General features: G+C 38.9%; 1 protein-coding gene across 1 annotated transcript; it reads right to left on the bottom strand.

Moving 5' to 3' along the window:
* Positions 1–12,791: 12,791 nt before the first annotated feature.
* On the bottom strand, positions 12,792–20,174 carry RNASEH2A (ribonuclease H2 subunit A). Its single transcript, XM_074203511.1, has 8 exons — positions 19,837–20,174; positions 19,158–19,229; positions 18,914–19,040; positions 16,194–16,281; positions 15,974–16,111; positions 15,773–15,860; positions 13,268–13,391; positions 12,792–13,031 (listed from the first exon to the last, which is right to left on the bottom strand). The coding sequence occupies exons 1-8, from the start codon at positions 19,961–19,963 to the stop codon at positions 12,869–12,871; spliced, it is 927 nt and encodes a 308-aa protein (XP_074059612.1). The 5' UTR covers positions 19,964–20,174; the 3' UTR covers positions 12,792–12,868.

Genomic DNA, 20,174 nt, shown 5'->3' with positions numbered 1-20,174 from the left:
ATTGATGGGCAGTTTGTTTCCAATAAGTTGCCACTGCAAAAAAGGGCTACTATAAATATTTGTGTAAATTCTTAGGGTTTGCTCCACTTTTAACTATTCCTTCCCTTAATCTACTCTTCCTTTTATTCCCCTTTCATTGTCCCCCTTTTTTACTGTTTCCCTATTGAATGAAATGTATTTCTGTTTTTCTCTATGAATGAATTTTCTGCTCCTTTTACCAGTTCAGATGACTATGAAGTACAAATGTCACCTTATTTCCCCATCTTCCTTGCTTGTATAAACTTACATTTGGGGGGGTGGGGTTGCAAAGTAATAAGGTTAAGCGACTTGCCCAAGTATTAAATGAACTCAGATACTCCTGACTCTAGAGCTGGTGCTCTATCCACTGTACCACCTTGGAGCACCTCCTCCATTTGTTCTAGGTATTCATGTGAGAAAATTTCCTCCATCTTTCAGATCTACTCCCAACCCCTCCACTCTGCCCACCAAACAAATAAAGAACTACTCCCAGATCCTCTGTCTAATCAGATTCCCTCTAAAACCCCTTGATGATAATAGGATTCACAGGGGACACAAGTCTCATCTACTCATATTAAAATATATAGTTTATCCTTTTAGTCCCTTATAATTGTTACCTTTTAATGTTTCTCTTTATTACTGCATTTGCACTACAATATTTCTATATAGCTCTGGCCTTTTCATCAGGCATGCTTGAAAATCTTCTATTTCATTAAAAATCCAACTCACCTCCACCTCCACCTCCACCACGGTGATATATCATTTGTCTTCTGGAAGATCATATTCCAAGCTTTATTATGGTAGATGCTAAATCACATGAAACTGACTGTGACTTCTTGGTACTTGAGTTCCTTCTTTTTAGTTTAAGTATTTGTTTTTTTTATCTGGAAGCTCTAGATTTTAGTTATAATGTTCCTGGGAGTTTTTATTTTTAGGGTTTCTTTTGAGAGATAATTGGTGGACTTTCCTTTTTAAAAATTTATTTAATTATTGTTTTATTTTTCCCAATTACTTGTAAAAACAATTTTTAAAATTTTTTAAAAGTTTGAGTTCCAAATTCTCTCCCTTCCTCTTTCCCCACACCCCCATTGAGAAAGCAAGCAATTTATAAATATGTAGACATGCAAAACATGCAACTCATGTTGTGATAGAAAACAAACTCCCCCCCCCCAAAAAAAAGAAACTACAAGAAAAATAAAGTAAAATAGGATGCTTCAATCTGTATTCTGAAAACCATCAGATCTATCTCTGGGGATGGATAGTCCTTCAGAGCTGACTTGAGGAATTGTATTGCTGAAAAAAACAAAATCATTCACAGCTGATCTTCCTACAATATTGCTGCTACTTTGTATATCGTATATTTGATTTTTCATCAAGTTGTTTGAGTTTTTCCAGGTTTTTCTTAGAGAATCCTACTCATTTCTTATACATTCCATGAAAATCACAATTTGTTTAGCCATTCCACAACTAAATAGTCATTCCCCTCAATTTCCAATGCCTTGCCACAGAAGAACTGCTATAAATATCCTTGTACATATAGGTACTTTTCCTTTTTGTTTTTCATTTCTTTGGGGATACAGACCTAGTAGTGACATTGCTAGGTCAAAGGATGTGCATCATTTTGCAGCCCTTTGGGCATAGATCCAAAATGCTCTACAGAAATTACTGAATTTGTTTACAAGTCTACCAACAATGCAGTAATATCTCATTTTCTCTATATCCCCCTCTGACATTTGCCATTTTTTTCATTTTCTGTCCTATTAGCCAATCAAATAGGTATGAGATACACCTCAGAATAGTTTTAATTTGCATTGCTCTAATTAATAATGAGAATATTTTAAAAATATGGCTATAGATAGTATGGATAACTTCATCTGAAAACTATTCATAACTTTTGATCACTTATTAATTGGAGAAAGGTTCTTATTTTTATAAATTTGACTCAATTCTCTATATGTTTGAGAAATGAGACCTTTACCAGAAAAACTCACTTCAAGATTTTTTTTTCAGTTACTGTTGTTAACTGTATTTCCCTTCACTTCTTCTCTCTCTCTCTCTCTCTCTCTCTCTCTCTCTCTCTCTCTATATATATATATATATATATATATATATATATATATATATATTTCTTTTAACTGCCCTAATAATGGGAAAGTTCATATGAGTTAACAGTATTATTTTCCCATATAGAACTATAAACAGTTCAACATCATTAAGTCCCTTATGATTTCTCTTTCTTGTTTTCCTTTTTATGCTTTCTTGAGTCTTGTATTTGAAAGTCAAAATTTCTGTTCAGCTCTGATTCTTTCCTAAGGAAAGTTTGAAAGTCCCCTATGTCTTTGAATGTACATCTTTTCACTTGAAAGAGTAATCCAAGTTCTTTTGCCTTGCAAAGTATCATATTCCAAACCCTAATGGTCCTTTAATGTAGAAACTGCTAAATCTTGTGTTATCCTCACTGGTACTTGAATTCTTTCTTTCTGGCTACTTGCAATATTTTCTCCTTGATCTGGGAGCTCTGGAATTTGGTCATAATATTCCTGAGAGTTTTAATTTTGAAATCTCTTTAAGGAGGTGACAAGTAGATTTTTAAATTTTCTATTTTACCTTCTGGTTCTAGGCTATCAGAATAGTTTTTCCTTGATAATTTCATGAAAGATAATATCTAGGTTCTTCTTTTGATCACTGCTTTCAACTAATCCAATAATTTTTAAATTATCTCTCCTGGATCTATTTTGCAGGTCAGTTGTTTTTCCAGTGAGATATTTCACATTGTCTTCTATTTTTTATTGTTTTGGTTTTTATTGTTTCTTGATTTCTCATAAAGTCATTAACTTCTAATTGCTCATCTAATTTTTAAGGAATTATGCTTTTTTAAGTTTTTTTCTTCAATGAATTTTTGTGCCTCTTTTTCCATTTGTCCAATTCTGGTTTTTTAAGGCATTCTTCTCTTCTTTGACTAGGTATTATTTTCTTCAGTATCTTTTTAATGTCTCCTTTACCAAGCTATTGACTCATTTTTCATGATTTTCTTCCATTATTCTCATTTCTCTTTCCAATTTTTCCTCTCTCTCACTTGATTTTTCAGAAGCCTTTCTGAGCTCTTCTATGGCATGAGACAAATTCATATTTTTCTTGCAGGCTTTGGATATAGGAACTTTTGACTTTATTATTGTGTTCTGAGTTTGCATTTTGATCTTCCTGGTGACCATAGTAATTTTTTTTTGGTCAGATTTTTTTTTCTGTTGTTTGCTTATGTTCTGAACTTATGTCTTGATTTTAACTCTCTTAAAGTAGGGCTCTGCTTCTGGGATGAAGGGTGCATTGAAACCTGCAAGTTTTATGATCTAAAGAGAGGTGTTTACTACTCTCCTGACCTATGCTCTGAACTCTTTTCTTCCCTGGAACTGGAGGAGGGTCTCTGATCCCCTTCAGCCCCAAGCCCTAGTATGCTACTGTTCTTCCTCACCCTGGGACTGCCACCCAGGACTGTGACCTGGATTTGAGTAGGGGCAAAGCAACAAAGTTCCATAGCAAATAGACTCCTATAATTTCCTTCTAACCAGTTTTTCAGACCCCTTACCACCTGTGGACTGAGAGCTCTGAAAGTAAGGACTGCTCCTAGTTTGCTGAGATTGAGTCTGAGCTGACATGGATCCTCTCTCACCTTGGTGTACCAGACTTTTCTTGCCTACTTTCTAAGTTGTTTTGGGCTAGAAAATTGTTTCACTTCAGTTGTTTGGTTTTTTGGTGGGTTCTGCCACTTTAGAATTTGTTTAGTCATGTTTGTTTGTTTTTAGGTTTTTTGCAAGGCAAATGGGGTTAAGTGGCTTGCCCAAGGCCACACAGCTAGGTGATTATTAAGTGTCTGAGACCACATTTGAACCCAGGTACTCCTGACTCCAGGGCTGGTGCTTTATCCACTGCGCCACCTAGCCACCCTGTTTAGAGTCATTTTTAAAGGTATTTGGAGGGGTTTGGGGGAGAGCTGGGGTGAGTTCCTACCTAAATTCTTGTCATCTTGGTTCTGCTCCAAACTGGTGAATTCTTTCTATTTTGCTCTCTGGTTCAATCTACAAGATCTGGACAATTTTCTTTTATCATTCCTTGAAATATAATGTTCAGTCATTCTCTTTGGTCATGGATTTCTGGTAGTGAAATGATTCTTATTTAGATCTCTGATTTGTTTTTTAGGCCATTTGTATTTGCTGTGAGATACTTTACATGCACTTTTCTTTTTTTCAGTCTTTTAGTTTTGTTTTTAGTCTTTTTATTGTTGTTGAGTCATGGATTCATTAGCTTCTATTTGATCCATTCTAATTTCCAGGGAGCTTGTTGCATGGACAAAGGTCTATACATCTTGTTCCAAGTTGTTAATTCTTTTACCAATCTTTCTTCTACAATTTCACTTCTTTTTTTTGGGGGGGGGAGACATCTAGGTAGTGCAATGATTAGAACATTAACTCTGGAGTCAGGAAGTACTAAATTAAAATCTAGCCTCAGGCACTTACTAATTGTGTGATCAGGTCAAATCATTTAATCTGCCTGCCTCAGTTTCCTCAACTGTAAAATGGGGATAATAGATGTGAGAGTCAAATGAAATAATAACTATAAAATGCTTAGCATAGTGTCTGGCACGTAATTTTTCATTTTTTCTTTTAGTGCTTTAATTTCATCTATATAAACTTAATTTTAATGCAAATTTTTTTTTGTCAAATCTGGCCTCAGACACTTAATAATTACCTAGCTGTGTGGCCTTGGACAAGCCACTTTAACCCCACTGCCTTGCAAAAAAAACCTAAAAAAATCTGTTTTGTATAACTTTATAGATTTGAATTGATTTTGTTTTTCTTGCCTCCTCAGTGGGTAGAAGAGGAGGTAGAGGGAAGGAGAGGATTTTAACCTGAAATTAAAATGAAATTGAATTTTTTAAAAAGTAACAAAAATTTTATCAATGAAATGATAAATCATGAATCTGGAGGAAAGAAGATGAAACATGCCACTCAACTCCTGCTAGAGAGGTAATGGACTTAAGATACCTAATGAGATATATATTTTTGGGAATAGCCAATATGGGGATTAGTTTTGCCTAATGATGCATATTTGTTATGTGTTCTGTTTTTCTTTTTGTTCAATGGGAAAGAGGGAAAGGAAGTTGAGAAAGCAATACTTTATAACCGAAAAAATAAAATTCAATTTTAAAAATTTAAGCTCTTTAAAGCTTATTTCTTGCTTCATCACTTCCAACAATTTTAGTTAGACTTGTACTCAAGGTGATTTTTTTATTTTTTTCATCTTTGGTTGTAAATGCTTTGAAATTATTCTCTTTTCCTTGAGTTTCCCCTGATACTCTAATAGGTTTTTATAATAGGATTCTTCTTTTGTTCACTTTTTCCCCAGTTCACTTTTTGTTTTTAGACCTTATGTTAGAGCTAAGTACTACACACTTGAAGGAAAGTATGGACTGGTCCTCCTACTGTTTTTTTGAGATATCAGAGACAACTCTGGCTGAGAATCCCAAAAGTACTATGATTTAGGACAAAGTTGGATTTTTGCCTTTATAGATTATGATCTGAAAGTTTCCAATCTGGGTTGGAGTTTGAGTATCAAAAGGACTGTCTCAGGGCAGCTAGATGGTACAGTGGATAGAGCACCAGCCCTGGAATCAGGAGGACCTGAGTTCAAATCCAGCCTTAGACACTTAATATTTACTTATCTGTGTGACCTTGGATAAATCACTTAACTCCATTGTCTTGCAAAAAAAAAAAGCACTGGCTTGCCCCATTTCTAGGAGCTTGCTGCTGCTAAATTCAGTCACTGTCAGACAGCTAGAAAGTTCTTATGGCTTAACAATAGAGTTACAGATTCCTCTTTGTTCTGGGATTCATGCATTGGTTATTCCTATGTAGGCTTCAGGCTGGGTTGTTAAAAATGAGACCATTCTACACTACCTGCTCCTTAATCAGTACACATCCTAGAGCCAGGGACTACTGAATGGGAATGCCGCCTTCTAGATGCAGGTTCCCTTCAAAGTTCATACTAGATTTGTGACCCAGAAACAAATTATGAAAAAATATCTGCCAGTTTGCAGATATTTCCCTAAATCCTGCAGTTTCATCCCCTCTTCCCCATCTTCTCTTCCCATCATACTATTCCTTTTTTTTTTGACATCAATTAGTCCTGCCCTTCAAAGCTCCTTGTTAGTTTTTGTGTTACAGCCTGTTCACATCAGGGACCTTTCTTTAGAGATTTGCATATTCCTATTTTGCTGGCTGATAGTAATGTCATTAGAACATCATTACAGGGGCAGCTAGGTGGTACAGTGAATAGAGCACTGGCCCTGGAGTCAGGAGGACCTGAGTTCAAATCTGGCCTCAGAAACTTAATAATTACCTAGCTGTGTGGCCTTGGGCAAGCCACTTAACCCCATTACCTTGCAAAAAATCCTGAAACAAAAAAGCCTCAGAAAAACCACACAATGTGGGTACAAACTCAACTGCAATTCCTGGAAGAGATGAAGCACAAGTTTAAAAATGTTTCTGTGAATTGCAAATTTGTAATTTACTTAAAATTATAATTCTTTACTAGGTAAAGTTTTTATTGTTTTTTTTAAGCTTTAATTTCAGACTTGTTCAAGAATAGTTAGGCTGAAAAGAATGAATCATTTGTAAATAATAAATGAAAAGAGTTGTAATGTCCAAAGGGCTTCAAAATATTGGAAATCTAATTCTACATATCCATAGAGTAAAAAAAAAATTCTTGAGACGAAAACTGGAAAAGAAATGAGAGTTAAGGAAGAAAAAATTGGAAAGGAATTGATAGTTTGACACAAGAGTCCATATAATAATCAATCAATTAGCAATGGCAAGCAAATAGTTCCATGAAACAACAAGAAATACTAAAAACAAAAATCAAAAGACTGAAAAAGTAGAACAAAATGTAAGGGATCTAATAGCAAAAACAAATGATGTGGAAAAGAGAGAAGAAAAAAAATTTATGAACCATTGAACCATCTGAACTTTGTGACCCCAAAAAAGAGTCTAGCTATCATATATCAAGAAATAAGAAAAGCATACTTACCTGATGTAAGAACAATGTAGAAAAAGAAAGGAGTCACTAATCAATCCAAAATGGAAACATCCAGAACTTTAGGTCAAAGTAAAAATTCAACAAATGGAAAAAAGTAGAGTTCAAGTATGAAGGAGTCGCAGTCAGGATAATTCAATATCTAGCAGCCTCTACTCTGAAAGAGTGAAGAACCTCCTTAATGTAAAGGCCTTTTAACCAAGGATAATCTACTCTATAAAACTGAGTATAATGCTACAGGTATGTGTGTATGTATCTTTGCATAATGGATTTTTTTCATGAATTAAAAGACTTGAAATTATATGATTATATCAATAGATGCTCAAAAAGCTTTTGACAAAATACAGCATCCATTCCTACTGAAACACTAGAGAGTGTAGGAATGAATGGACTGTTCCTTAAAATAATAAGCAGTATCTATGAATTAAAAGACTTCCAAGCAATTCTGATGAAAAGACTAGAAGTTCAAAGAAAGGAATTAAAAGAAACATTAATAGGTAAACATAAACGAATAATAATAAGGGACTAAAAAACAATAATCTACTTAACATTCAAATATCAGATCATACCTGTGTCCTTTCTAAATCCTATCATCATAGAAGGAGTCTAGATAAGGCCTGAGAATACTTCTGTTATTTCTTGAAAATTCTAAGAGAAGAATGGCAAGAGAGAAGAATAGGGTGCAAGAAGGAGAAAAGAAGTTTAGGGGAAAATGATCTCACATAATCTAGGTACACTAGAAGACATCTATATAAACAAGGAAGAGGGTCAGGAGAGAGCTTTTGAACCTCACTCTCATCTGAATTGGTAAAGGGAAGAATACACACATATAGACACATACACACACACACACACACACACACACACACACACTCTCACGGATATAGAAATATAGAAGATGAGATTGAGGGATTAATCCTAAACAAAATAAATTCTAAGGAAACACAAACATTTATAGCTCTTGAAATGGCAAAGAATTAGAATCTGAGGGAAGACATAAATTGGGGAATAGATGAACAAATTATGCAGTATAAATATGATGGAATACTATTTTATAGTGAAAAAAATCATGAAAGGGAAAGTTTCAAAGAAATCTTAGATGATTCATATGAAAAGATGCATCATGAAATGAACAGAATCAAGACAACAATTTATACAGGGGCAACAATATGGTAAAAATGAACAATTTTGAAAAAAATCAGAAACTCTTATCAGAAAAATGACTTACCACAATTCCAGAGAATTAATGATGAACCCACCTCCTGATAGGTGAAGTACTCAAAAAGCAGAATGAGACAATTTTTTTTGAACATGGAAAACATAGAATTCTATACATATGTGTAATGGAATTTTGTCTTCCTTTTGTTTTTCAGTGGGGAGGGGCAGTTTGAATTGGGAGTATAAGAAGATAAATTTTTGCTGATTGAAAAAAGTACAATTTTTAAACAAGAAATTCATTGTGAATTCTAGATAAAAGACATTTTACCCACTTGGTCTTTCCTACATTTTTTTTCCTCATAAAACTTTTTAGTAATTACAGATCTCTTCCAAGAGGCTCTTCAATGCAATAAGTAACTAACTTGCAATAATAATTAACAACATAATAACAATAATAACATCAGGATGACATCCCAAACCACAAGGAATCTCCTGCATCTTCTCTATCACAGTGGCCAACATCTTTATGAGCATAGTACATCTCCTAGTTTTATTCCTTTACCATTATTTGGGATCAGAAGATCATTTACCAAGCTTTCTTTTCTTGAAATACTTTTCAAGGAATCTTGGATGATTTTAATGTATCGATGAGAGTTACTTTGCTCTGAAAAGAGCTGATAAGATGCATTTTCCATTACCAATTAAATGATTGTTTATAGCCAGCAAACAAATAAGGACAAAAGCAGTTTTTTAGCTTTGGCAGTCAGTTGTGAAATGGTAAATAGTCTGTTGTTGAGTATTGCTTGAGAAAGCCTACTTGTTCTCCACCAACATCCTCATTGAGGATAATTTATATTTATATAGCTCTCATAAAGATTTTGCATCAATGGGAGACTGGTCCTAGGTCAGTGGTTATTGCTGTTTTGTCACCTTTGTGGGGTGGAGGAGGGAGAATGAAGGGAACTATTTGGAGCAGAGCTGTATTGAAGTCCACTAGTTAACTCCCAGGCCTTTTTCAATGCAGCTCTGTTCCAAAACAGTTTCCCTTCATTCCCCCTCCTCCACCCATTCCAGAGCCTTGTCCAGAACTGCTATTTCTTGTGAATCAGACTTCCAGGGCCTTCAGACACATCATCACTTTCCTGAAAGCTGGAAGTATGAGGAAGGACTTTACATAGTCAAACCATTCCTCAATGGTCTTCTAACCACTGCTACTCTGTCTGAATTTACTTTTTCAATAGTTAGCTCTCTCCCAGCCCCTAATGTATTTCCCTATTTCCCATCTCAGCGATTCTGAACCCAATGCTGATGAACAACCATCTCAATTTGACACCCCTAAAATCCTATCTTGGATCTATCTCTTTCACTATGTCCTCTGGAAGGCCTGTACTAGCAAATTTCCTTTCATCTTAACAGTTATTTTTTCATACTTGCTTCTTGTCCTCACCAAGACCATGTTCTAAAAGCATTCAATACGTCACCACCATTTTCCACACTTAGAATAATCCTTGCTACCCATCATCTTTCAGACCACATTTCTACCACCACTACCACCCAAGGACATCTCTCCCTTTGAAATTTATACTGTCCAGCTATATCACCTAATCTAGATACAAATGGCTGTTAGCCTTTGACTCTCATGACAATGCTGCTCCATCCTCAATGACTTCAGTCATAGTCTCTTTCCACCCCAATTCCTGTCCTCATCTTTAGGGGACTTCAGCATAAATACTGATGCTTCCTCAAATACCCTAACTTCTTAGTTCCTCATTTTACTTTTTTCACATGACCCACTCCACCTCAATCACATGTAGAGATGGCAATACTCTTGACTTTGCCACTGCCCACAAGTATTTCACTTCTATGTTCATGAGCTTATTTTCTCTACCATTTACTTTCCTAAGCCATCATCTCTGGACTTGTTACTCTCCTCTGTATCCTATCGCAATCCCTTGGTGAGTCAATTTAATTCTACATTATCATCCTAAATCCTTTCTCCTCTCATCTTCAATCTCTCCCTGTTCCTTCGATGCTCCTATCAACATGTCCCTATCTCTCTCATCCTTAGAAAACTGTCACTTGAGTCTATTTTCCCCAAGAGCTATTATGTCATATCTCCTTCCATTCTTGTCAGCTACCCTAAGAGACGCCATTTGCTTTCCTCTCCTCTCTTCTAAAACTTTTGCAATATAGCTTCCAATCTCATTATTCAACTGAAAATGCCCTCTCCAAAGTCACCAATGACCTAATTGACAAATTTTGACCATTTCTTATTCCCAATTCTTCTGGAGCTCTCTGAAATCTTTTGACATAGAGCACCCTGATCTCTGGAACATTTTCTCCTCCCTAGGTTTTTGGGACACTGCTCTCTCCTGGTATTCTTCTTGCCCATCTGACTTCTCAGTCTCTGTTGTCTTTTCATTTGTGCCACACTCACTGTGGATGTTCTTCAAGGCTTTCTCCTGTTTCCTTTTCTCCCTTCTATATTAACTCAATGGATGATCTAATTAGCTTCCATAGGTTCAATAAATAGCTTTAAGCAGATAATTCCCATAGCTATATAACCTTAGTCTCTGTATATCCCATAGCTATATAGTCTCTGACCTAATCTACAGTATTAAGTCAACTACTCTTTGGACATTCAAACTGGAAGTGTGCCATGGGTATTTCAAACTTGACTGGTCTAATATAGAATTCATTATCCTTGACTCCTAATCCATGAAATTTCCCCACTTTCCTTAGTATTGAGGGCATCACCAATTCACCACTGTTAGGTTAGAACCATATCAGGGAAGTCAACTCCCTCTTGCTACCTCTCAAAAACAAACTATTGTGAAATCTCATTCTTTTTACTTTTACAGCATCTCTTACATACTTCCAGCTGTCTCCACATATACAGCCATCAATCTAGTTCGTCTTCATCACCTCTTACCTAGACTATTACAATCACCTCCTGATGAATTTCCCTGCCTTGAGTCTCTCCCCACTTTGCTCAATCCATCCTCCAATCAATCAATAAATCAACATTTATTTCTCAATCAATCAAAACTTTATTAAAAATTTTATTTTTATTTAAGGCAATGGGATTAAGTGACTTGCCCAAGGTCACATAGCCAGGCAATTATTAAGTGTCTGAGGTCAGATTTGGACTCAGGTCCTCCTGACTCCAGGGCTGATGCTCTATCCACTGCACCAACTAGCTGCCCCAATCAACAAAAACTTAATGGGCATGTGCTTTGTGACATTATTTTATGTTGCAGATACAAGTACAAAGGATGAAACGATCCCTACTTACAAACAGCTTATATTCTAAGTGGGGGAAACAAGTATAAGTATATAAAGTATAAAATATAAGGTGAATAGAAATATATGCAAAATGTCATTTGTGCAAATATATGTAAAATATATAAAATATGAAGAGAATGAATACACATATATGCAAAGTAGCTAAACATAAGATAGTTTAGGAAGGTGGGCACTAGTAGTTGGGAGAGAAAAAAAAAGGATTTTTTGTAGGTTAGTGCTTGAACTGTGTCAAAAGAAAAAGTGTGGAGTAGCTAGGTGGCACAGTAGATAGTGCACCAGCCCTGGAGTCAGGGCTCAAATCCAACTTCAGACACTTAATACTTAATTAGTTGTGTGATCTTGGGCAACTCCATTGCCTTGCAAAAAACAAACAAACAAAAAAGATAAAATGCACAGCAAATGACAGAAGACTTACAAAGAAGCAAAGATGGATAATTTTGAACACAATATATAGTAATTATTATATATGCTTTCTTGAAATGCAAATATATTGCTTTATATTTTGAATTCTTTTAAGTTTTGCCATGCATGTGACAGTGAGTTTTTCTTATTTTTAGTTTAAAAAAATAAAAAATTTCTTAAAAAAAACAAAACAACGAAAGGAACTTTGGATTGGGAAGTCCCATGGTTATAGCTATGCTTAAGAAAAATTATTTTGACAACAGTTGTGTGGCATTTATTGGAGTAATGAGGCTCCAGTTAGGAAGCTGTTGCTTAATCTAGGTGGGAGGTATTGAAGTGAAGGTGGCCATAGGAGTGGAAAGATCTTGGTGATTTTTCCTAAAGCACATATGTGATCTTCTATTCAATAAAATCCCTATGATCAGAGATCGGAAATCCTCTATATAGCATTCTCCATAATCTGGCCCATTCCTAGCTTACCAGGCTTCTCACACTTCATCTTTTACTCTCTTCCACATACTTTGGCATTCAATATTACTGACTTACTTGCTACTTCTTATTCAAAGAGGCAAGCCTTTGAAAAGCTGCTTCCCATGTCTGAAATACTCTCCAGTGGATACTGGACCTGGAGTCAGGAAGACCTGAATTCAAATCCAATCTCAGATGACTTATTGATAGCCTAGAAGGGTTGCCTAAAGAAAAAAGGCCCCATCAAGATTTGAGGGGGCTGTTTTCCCATCCTGTGTAAGTGGTTTTAAGTATCTTCCGCTAACCACTCCATCCATCCACCCCCAGAATCCAGGCAAAGACAGATATCTCACTGCTGTTCCTGAGATTTTATTACAAATCAACAGGGGAGAAGACAAACACTCCCTTCCACCAACGTTCTCAACAATTTCTATAGGTCAGCGACTGTCTCCAACCCCCTCTCATGGAAGAACCGGTGAGACTGTCGTCGTTCTGTGGGAGCTTGTCTACGGGCAAAGTAGGACAGAAGGGAGGGGGTGCCAGAACCCTTGCCAGCAGCTGGTGAGCCTCCTGCCTCTTCCTCTGAATCCTCCCTGCATGGGGGAGGAACATGCATGATGAAGGCTGATACACAAGCCAGTGATTCCCACCACTCCCACCTTAGTCTACTCCCCAACCCTCCACCTTTATCTATCTCTGGTTCCAAATGGCCTCTTGCCACCTGTTTTGTCTATCTCCAAGGCCAAAACCCCAGTGCTGGGATTCTCCCCAGGAGTAGGCGGGTGGAACACATTGCCAGTTGGTCCCAAGGGGACTTGGAGTCACCCACCAGCGCACAGGCACAGCACGGCCATCCAGGATGAGCTGAGCAGTGCTCCAGCTAAAGCGGACGAACTGGGGAAAGCCAAAGACAGGGTCCAGGCACTGCAACAGCCACTCCTTGGTCTTGGGGTCTGGGGAAGAAGGTCACAAATGAAGAGCCATGGTTGGACAAGTCAGAACCAGGTAGAACAGATCTTAGGATCTGGAGGACCAAGATTCTGGGGTCCATTGATATATATACACTCTAAGTCTCTCCCTTATCTCTCTTATGTGCCTCAATACCTTCATCTGTAGTTTCATCAATGAGAAAAAAGGTGATGTGTGAACTAGTGGAAATCCTCAGGTATGCCACCTACTCACTATGTGATCCTGAGCAAACTCCTTCCTCTCTCTAGGGCAACTTCCTCACATATGTGTGTGTGTGTGTGTGTGTGTGTGTGTGTGTGTGTGTGTGTGTGTGTAGAAGGGCCTTGGAATAGATGGTTTCTAGGATTTCTGCTAATTCTAGAACTTAGGACTCACAGGAGAGTGAAGGGAGCAGCTCATGATGGCCAATCACCCTTGTTCCTGGAGAGACTCTACCTCCTTAATTCTGCTCTTTTCCAAGTTCGATTTCCATCTATTTATTCCTCAGTTTCTTTTACTAAATGACTATCCAACACCTGTTTCCTACCTTTTTGAAGACCCCCTACAAGTAATAGGGAGCCATTAGAGTTTAATAAGTAGGGAGCAACAAAGTCAGATTTGCATTTAAAGAAAATTAGTAGGAGCCTGGAGTCAGCTCAAATCTGGTCTCAGACACTTAAGAATTGCTTAGTTGTATGACCTTGGGCAAGTCACTTAACCCCATTGCCTTAAAGAGATAAATTTTTAAAAAAATTATTAAAAGAACAAAAAGAAAAGAAAATCAGTATGACAGTTCTGTGAAGGATGGATTAGAGGAGGGGGGAAGACTTGAGGCAGAGAGATACAAATGAGAAGTCTACTACAATTAATCTACCAAAGGAGATGAAGGACCTAAACTAAGGTGTTTTGGTGTGAGTGGAGACAAGGGAGTAGAGAGGAGATTCTGTGAAGTAGAAACAAGATTTGAAAACTAAGTGACTAGGCAGGAGAATTGAAAGTAAGGAAATTAGATGGTGATCCTGCAAGGTTCTGTCCCACTTCTCCATAATTTCCTTTTTTTTTTTTTTTGCATGACAAGTGGGGTTAAGTGGCTTGCCTAAGGCCACACAGCTAGGTAATTATTAAGTGTCTGAGACCGGATTTGAACCCAGGTACTCCTGACTTCAGGGCCGGTGCTTTATCCACTATGCCATCTAGCCGCCCCTTCTCTATAATTTCTTGGGGATCTTAACAGTTCCCATGAGTTCAATTAGCATCAATCATTATGAGTTATCACCTTCTACCTAATTTCTAAATCTGAGCCTGGAGTCCAATCTAGCCTCAGTCACAAAGAGGTAAATCTCTATGCTTCAGTTTCCTCATCTGTAAAATGGGGATGATTACCAATAGCACCTTCCTCCCAGGGTTGTTGTAAGGATTAAATGAGATACTCCATTACCATTGTCCCATCAGCACCTGTGTCTCACCTATGTCCACAAAGAACTCATCATCTTTCCTACTTTCCAACTCTAAAACTTTATTTTTTTTACATTTCTGATGGGATCCATCATCCTTCCACTATCTCAGATGGACAACACCAGTCTTCTCCTTTTCCTTTCTCCCCCTCCCCCCGCCCCCAACACCCCCCATCTAGTCATTTGTCAAACTGCTGATCCTGTCTCCACACCATCTCCTTCACTGGTCTCTCCTCTTCTCTAGTCATACCAATACCACCCTCATTACATTTCCCCTGAACTACCAGATTAGCTTTCTAACCAGTCCCTTGGCTTCCACCTTTGGACTCCCATCTATTTTCTCCAGATACTCCATATCTCTATCCCACCCTCATCCTCCAAGTGACCTGCCTACTCTCCCTCTGGTCTAAATTCAGCAATATATCTTCCACCTCAGTGATTGAGTCCAGGCTATCCAGTCCTCTCTCTTCCCCTATATACCTGGAACTCATTTCTTCCTGCTAACCCTTCTTCACTCCTGATCCCACATTGCACCCTCCCAATGTAAACTCTAGAAAAAGAAAAAGAAATGTTTCATATTTGTCTTTGTCTCTCTGATCCCTAGCACAGTTATTTAATAAATATCTGGTTGAGTTGAGCTGAGTACTAGTTTGAGAATCAGTGAATCTCTGGGTTCTAATCTCATTTATTCTCCGGATGATTTTTGAGAAGTCCCTTAATTTCTCTGGGACTAGGTTTTCTTATCCATAAAATGATGGCATAGGATGGACACTATGATCTCCGTGTTTAATTCCATCTTTAGTATGTTGTTCTCAGACCTTGTCTCATGCCCCCTTGTGGCCATATTGCAAGGTAGCCCCTTCTATAACGGCTTCACAGGAAAATGGGGGGAGAGAGGTTGGAAAGACCATGGATTGGACTGGTACACTCACCATTGGGATAGCCAGACCCATAATCCATTTTCAGGTCCCCAAGGTCTTCCAGAAACTTCCATCTCTTCACAGCTTGGTCCCGGGCAACCTGGAAAGGTAAGCTAAGCAAAGGTGAGTATGGGGCCAAGGGCAGGCTGGTACAACTCTTGTGGGTATAGAATAACCAGGGAGTTCAGACAACAGGGTGGGAGGTAGACTAACCTTGGCACATATGCTTGCAGCACTAACCACAGGAAAGAGGGAGTCAGCCTTAGGTCGAACGGTCACCTCGACCTCTGGAAACCTCTCCTGAAGTTTTTGCTGGTATTTATCAGCTGGCCCCACTGTGTCCACAAACACCTGCAGAAATCAGGGAACAAGTGTCAGGGTTGGGGAAGCCCCAAGTGGCCCAACTACCCCTAACCCAAGAGGTCCTACTGACCTGAGTGACTCTCACACCCTGATCCAGAGCCAGCTGCACCAAGGCCATAGCAGTGTCGTGAGAAAGAGAGTTCAGATTATACTTGGCCCTATGGAAGCACATGGATGGGTCAGACCCTATTTAGCCTCAGCTCTTTATTAAAGGGAAATCAAGTATCTTTGTTCAGGATATTTATTTTAAGTTTACTTAAGGATTCCCATTACTTAACATGAATCTGATGTGACTTTGTATTTCCAAAGTTGAGTCTTGAAAACTCATAGGATTTATAGCTGGAATGGACTCACTCATTTAATTAATTTAATTTAGATTAATTTAATTAACAGTGGAAGAAACTGAGGCCCAGAGAGGGGAAGAAATTTGTTCCAAGATATACAATGGAGCAAAAAGGGAAGCAATGTCACAGGATGGGAAGCAAGAAGATCTAGGTTCAAATTCTGGTATTTACTAGTCAGACAGCCCTGAGCAAGAAGTTAAGAGTTCTCTGGGTCCCACTTTATTTTTTTTTTTTTAAATAAGGAGGCCAATGAAGTCTCTTCCAACTCTAAATCTGTGACCCTCTGATTCACTCAAGTCTTTTGGATTTCAAAAGCTATTGAGGGAGAAGAACCAGCCCTTTTCTGTTTGGCTCCATAGGACAAAATGAGATGTGTGAACCACCTTGAAGTGGACTGCAGATTTGACTTAGAGTTCAAATCTTATTTCAGAAACCTCATAGCTTACATTTTGCATGACTTCATATGAATAAGCTATATCAAATCTCAAGGACTGGTGAAGGGAAGGAAAAAGGAAGAGAATTTGAAATTCAAAATTTTTAAAAATGAATGTTAAAAATGTTTTACAGGGGCGGCTAGGTGGTGCAGTGGATAAAGCACCGGCCTTGGAGTCAGGAGTACCTGGGTTCAAATCCAGTCTCAGACACTTAATAATTACCTAGCTGTGTGGCCTGGGGCAAGCCACTTAACCCCATTTGCCTTGCAAAAAAAAAACCTTAAAAAAAATGTTTTACATGTAATTCGGAAATGTTTAATGAAATAAAAATATATTGAGGACTTCATAGTTGTGTGATCATGGACACACAACATTTAACCTCTCTGCGTCTCAGTTTTCATAGAGGGGCAGCTAAATGACAGAGGCAAAAGAGGCAATTTGTATATTATAAAGCATCAGTCATCAAAACTGTCTGGTAATGGCTAAGAAATAGACTGGTGGATCAGTGGAACAGACTAGGTACAATAGCAGGAAATGATTATAGTAATTTGCTGTTTGATAAACCCAAAGAGTCCAGGTATTGGATAAAAATTCTCTCTTTGATAAAAACTGTTGGGAAAATTAGAGGTTAGTATGGAAGAAACTTATATTAGACCGACACCTTACGCCCTATACCAAGATAAGATCAAAATGGATATAGGATTTACACATAAAAAGCAATATTATAAGCAAACTGGAAGATCAAGGAGTAGTATACCTGTCAGATCTATGGAAAGGGAAACAGTTTATGACCAAGGAAGAGATGGAGAACACCATTAAAAACAAACTAGATAATTTTGATTACTTAAAAAGCTTTTGCACAGACAAAACCACTGTAAGCAAGATCAAAAGAAATGTAGTAAATTGGGAAACAATTTTTACAAATAGTATTTCTGACAAAAGACTCATTTCTAAAATATACAGAGAACTGAGTCAAATTTTCAAAAAAAGTCATTTCCCAATTGATAAAGGTCAAAGGATATGCAAAGGCAATTTACAGATGAGGAAATCAAAGCGATCCAGAGTCATATGAAAAATTGCTCTAAATCACTACTTATTAAAGAAATGCAAATTAAAGCATCTCTGAGGTACCACCTCACACCTCTCAAAGTGGCCAATATGACCAGAAAGGATAATGATCAATGTTGGAAGAGATGTGAGAAATCTGGGACACTTAATACATTGTTGGTGGAGCTGTGAACACATACAATCTTTCTGGAGAGCAATTTGGAATTACACCCAAAGGGCAACAAAAATGTGCATACCCTTTGATCCAGCAATACCACTTCTGGGTCTATACCCTAAAGAAACTATGAAAAAGGGTAAAAACATCACTTGTACAAAAATATTTATAGCAGCTCTGTTTGTGGTAGCAAAGAATTAGAAATTAAGAAATGTCCTTCAATTGGGGAATGGCTTAGCAAACTGTGGTATATGTATGTCATGGAACACTATTGTTCTATTAGAAGCCAGGTGGGATGGGAATTCAGGGAAGCATGAAAGGATTTGCATGAACTGATGCTGAGTGAGATGAGCAGAACCAGAAAAATATTTTATACCCTAACAGCAACATGGTGGCAAGATCAACCTTGATGGACTTACTCATTCTATCAGTGCAACAATCAGGGACGATTTTGGGCTATCTGCAATGGAGAATACCATCTGTATCCAAAGAAAGAATTGTGAAGTTTGAACAAAGACCTTCAATTTAGGAAAAAACCCCATTATCTTATTATGTAATTTTGCTCTCTCTTATACTTTGTTTTTCTTCCTTAAGGATATGATTTCTCTCTCATCACATTCAACTTAGATCAACGTATACCATGGAAACAATGTAAAGACTAACAGACTGCCTTCTGTGGGGGGGGGTGTGTGAAGGGAAGCAAGAATAGGGGAAAATAAAACTCAAAATAAATAAAATCTTTCTTAAAAAAAAAAAAAGCAATTTGTGGCCCATCCACGAAGAGCCTCACCTCCTCTGCATGCTGGTAGAGATGAGATTCGGGGACAGGATGTCCAAGGCCCAGCCCACAAAGTCTCGGGCTTGGTTGAGCTTTCCAAAGAGTCTCTCCCTCTCTGCCTCCGACAGGGTCTTTGAGTCTAGCCAGGTGGAAATGTGAAGAAATACAAGGAGGAGAGGCTTAGTTCAGAGGCACAGGCTGATTCCCAGCCCCCTTGCCCCGACAGCCACCAGGAAAGTGCCAGCACACAACTCACCCGCCACCTTCAGGGCCTCCAGATCACCCAGTTTGGACAAGGGGCAAAAGCAGATGCCATAGACCATAGGACCTGGCAAAAGGAGGATGCTGGAGTTAATTGCCTGTAATGCCTGGATCTCTATTATAAAGCCTATTCTCTAACCAAGGCCAATCCCATAAACATCCTAAACCTACTCTCCAGTCAAGGCCAACCCCACAGCAACCCCAACCTACTCTTCACCCAAGGCCAACCCCACAGCAACGCCAACCTCCTCTTCACCCAAGGCCAACCCCACAGCAATGCCAACCTCCTCTTCACCCAAGGCCAACCCCACAGCAATGCCAACCTCCTCTTCACCCAAGGCCAACCCCACGGCAATGCCAACCTCCTCTTCACCCTAACCCTAACCCCACGGCAATGCCAACCTCCTCTTCACCCAAGGCCAACCCCACAGCAATGCCAACCTCCTCTTCACCCAAGGCCAACCCCACAGCAATGCCAACCTCCTCTTCACCCAAGGCCCACTTCCAGTCGGTTCGCCACCTGGGAAGTGCCTACCCGTGCTCAGCCCCCCGTCCGAACCTACATCCTACAACCGAGGCACCCCCAATCCCAATTCAAACAACCCAAGGACCCACCCCCGGGCACCCCGCCCCCCCAGCCCGGATGCACTCCTCCTCTGGGGCCCAGCCCCCACCCAGGACGGGCCCCCTGCCGGCCTCGTCGACGCCCAGGCAGCAGGCCTCGGTGCGGCACAGCTCCGGCACCGGCGAGCTCAGGCGGCAGCTGCCGGTGTTGTCCCGCTCGAAGTCCTCCAGATCCATGCTGCGACTGAACCGAGCTCCAAACCCGGGACAGGACCGGAAAAGGCGCGAGTCTGGGCGCGCGTCCCGCCCCCCGGAAACTCCCAGCCAATCCTCAACTTGCTATGCCTCCGAGGAGCTTCCTGGGAGTTGTAGTTCGTCGGCAAGAGCGCCACCTAGCCGTGTGTCCCAGGTCAATCACAGATAGTCTAAGAAATGTTGGTCAAAGAAC

Source organism: Macrotis lagotis, chromosome X, assembly GCF_037893015.1.
Source record: "Macrotis lagotis isolate mMagLag1 chromosome X, bilby.v1.9.chrom.fasta, whole genome shotgun sequence".
Taxonomy (NCBI): Eukaryota; Metazoa; Chordata; class Mammalia; order Peramelemorphia; family Peramelidae; genus Macrotis; species Macrotis lagotis.
This window is presented reverse-complemented; position numbering and strand designations above follow the sequence as displayed.

Coding starts and splice junctions, on each gene's coding strand:
- RNASEH2A (XM_074203511.1), bottom strand. CDS start 19,963: ATGGATCTGGAGGACTTCGAGCGGGACAACACCGGCAGCTGCCGCCTG. Junction 16,282..18,913: donor TCTACCAGCATGCAGAGGAG/GTGAGGCTCTTC, acceptor GTGCTTCCATAG/GGCCAAGTATAATCTGAACT. Junction 15,861..15,973: donor CTGCAAGCATATGTGCCAAG/GTTAGTCTACCT, acceptor TTACCTTTCCAG/GTTGCCCGGGACCAAGCTGT.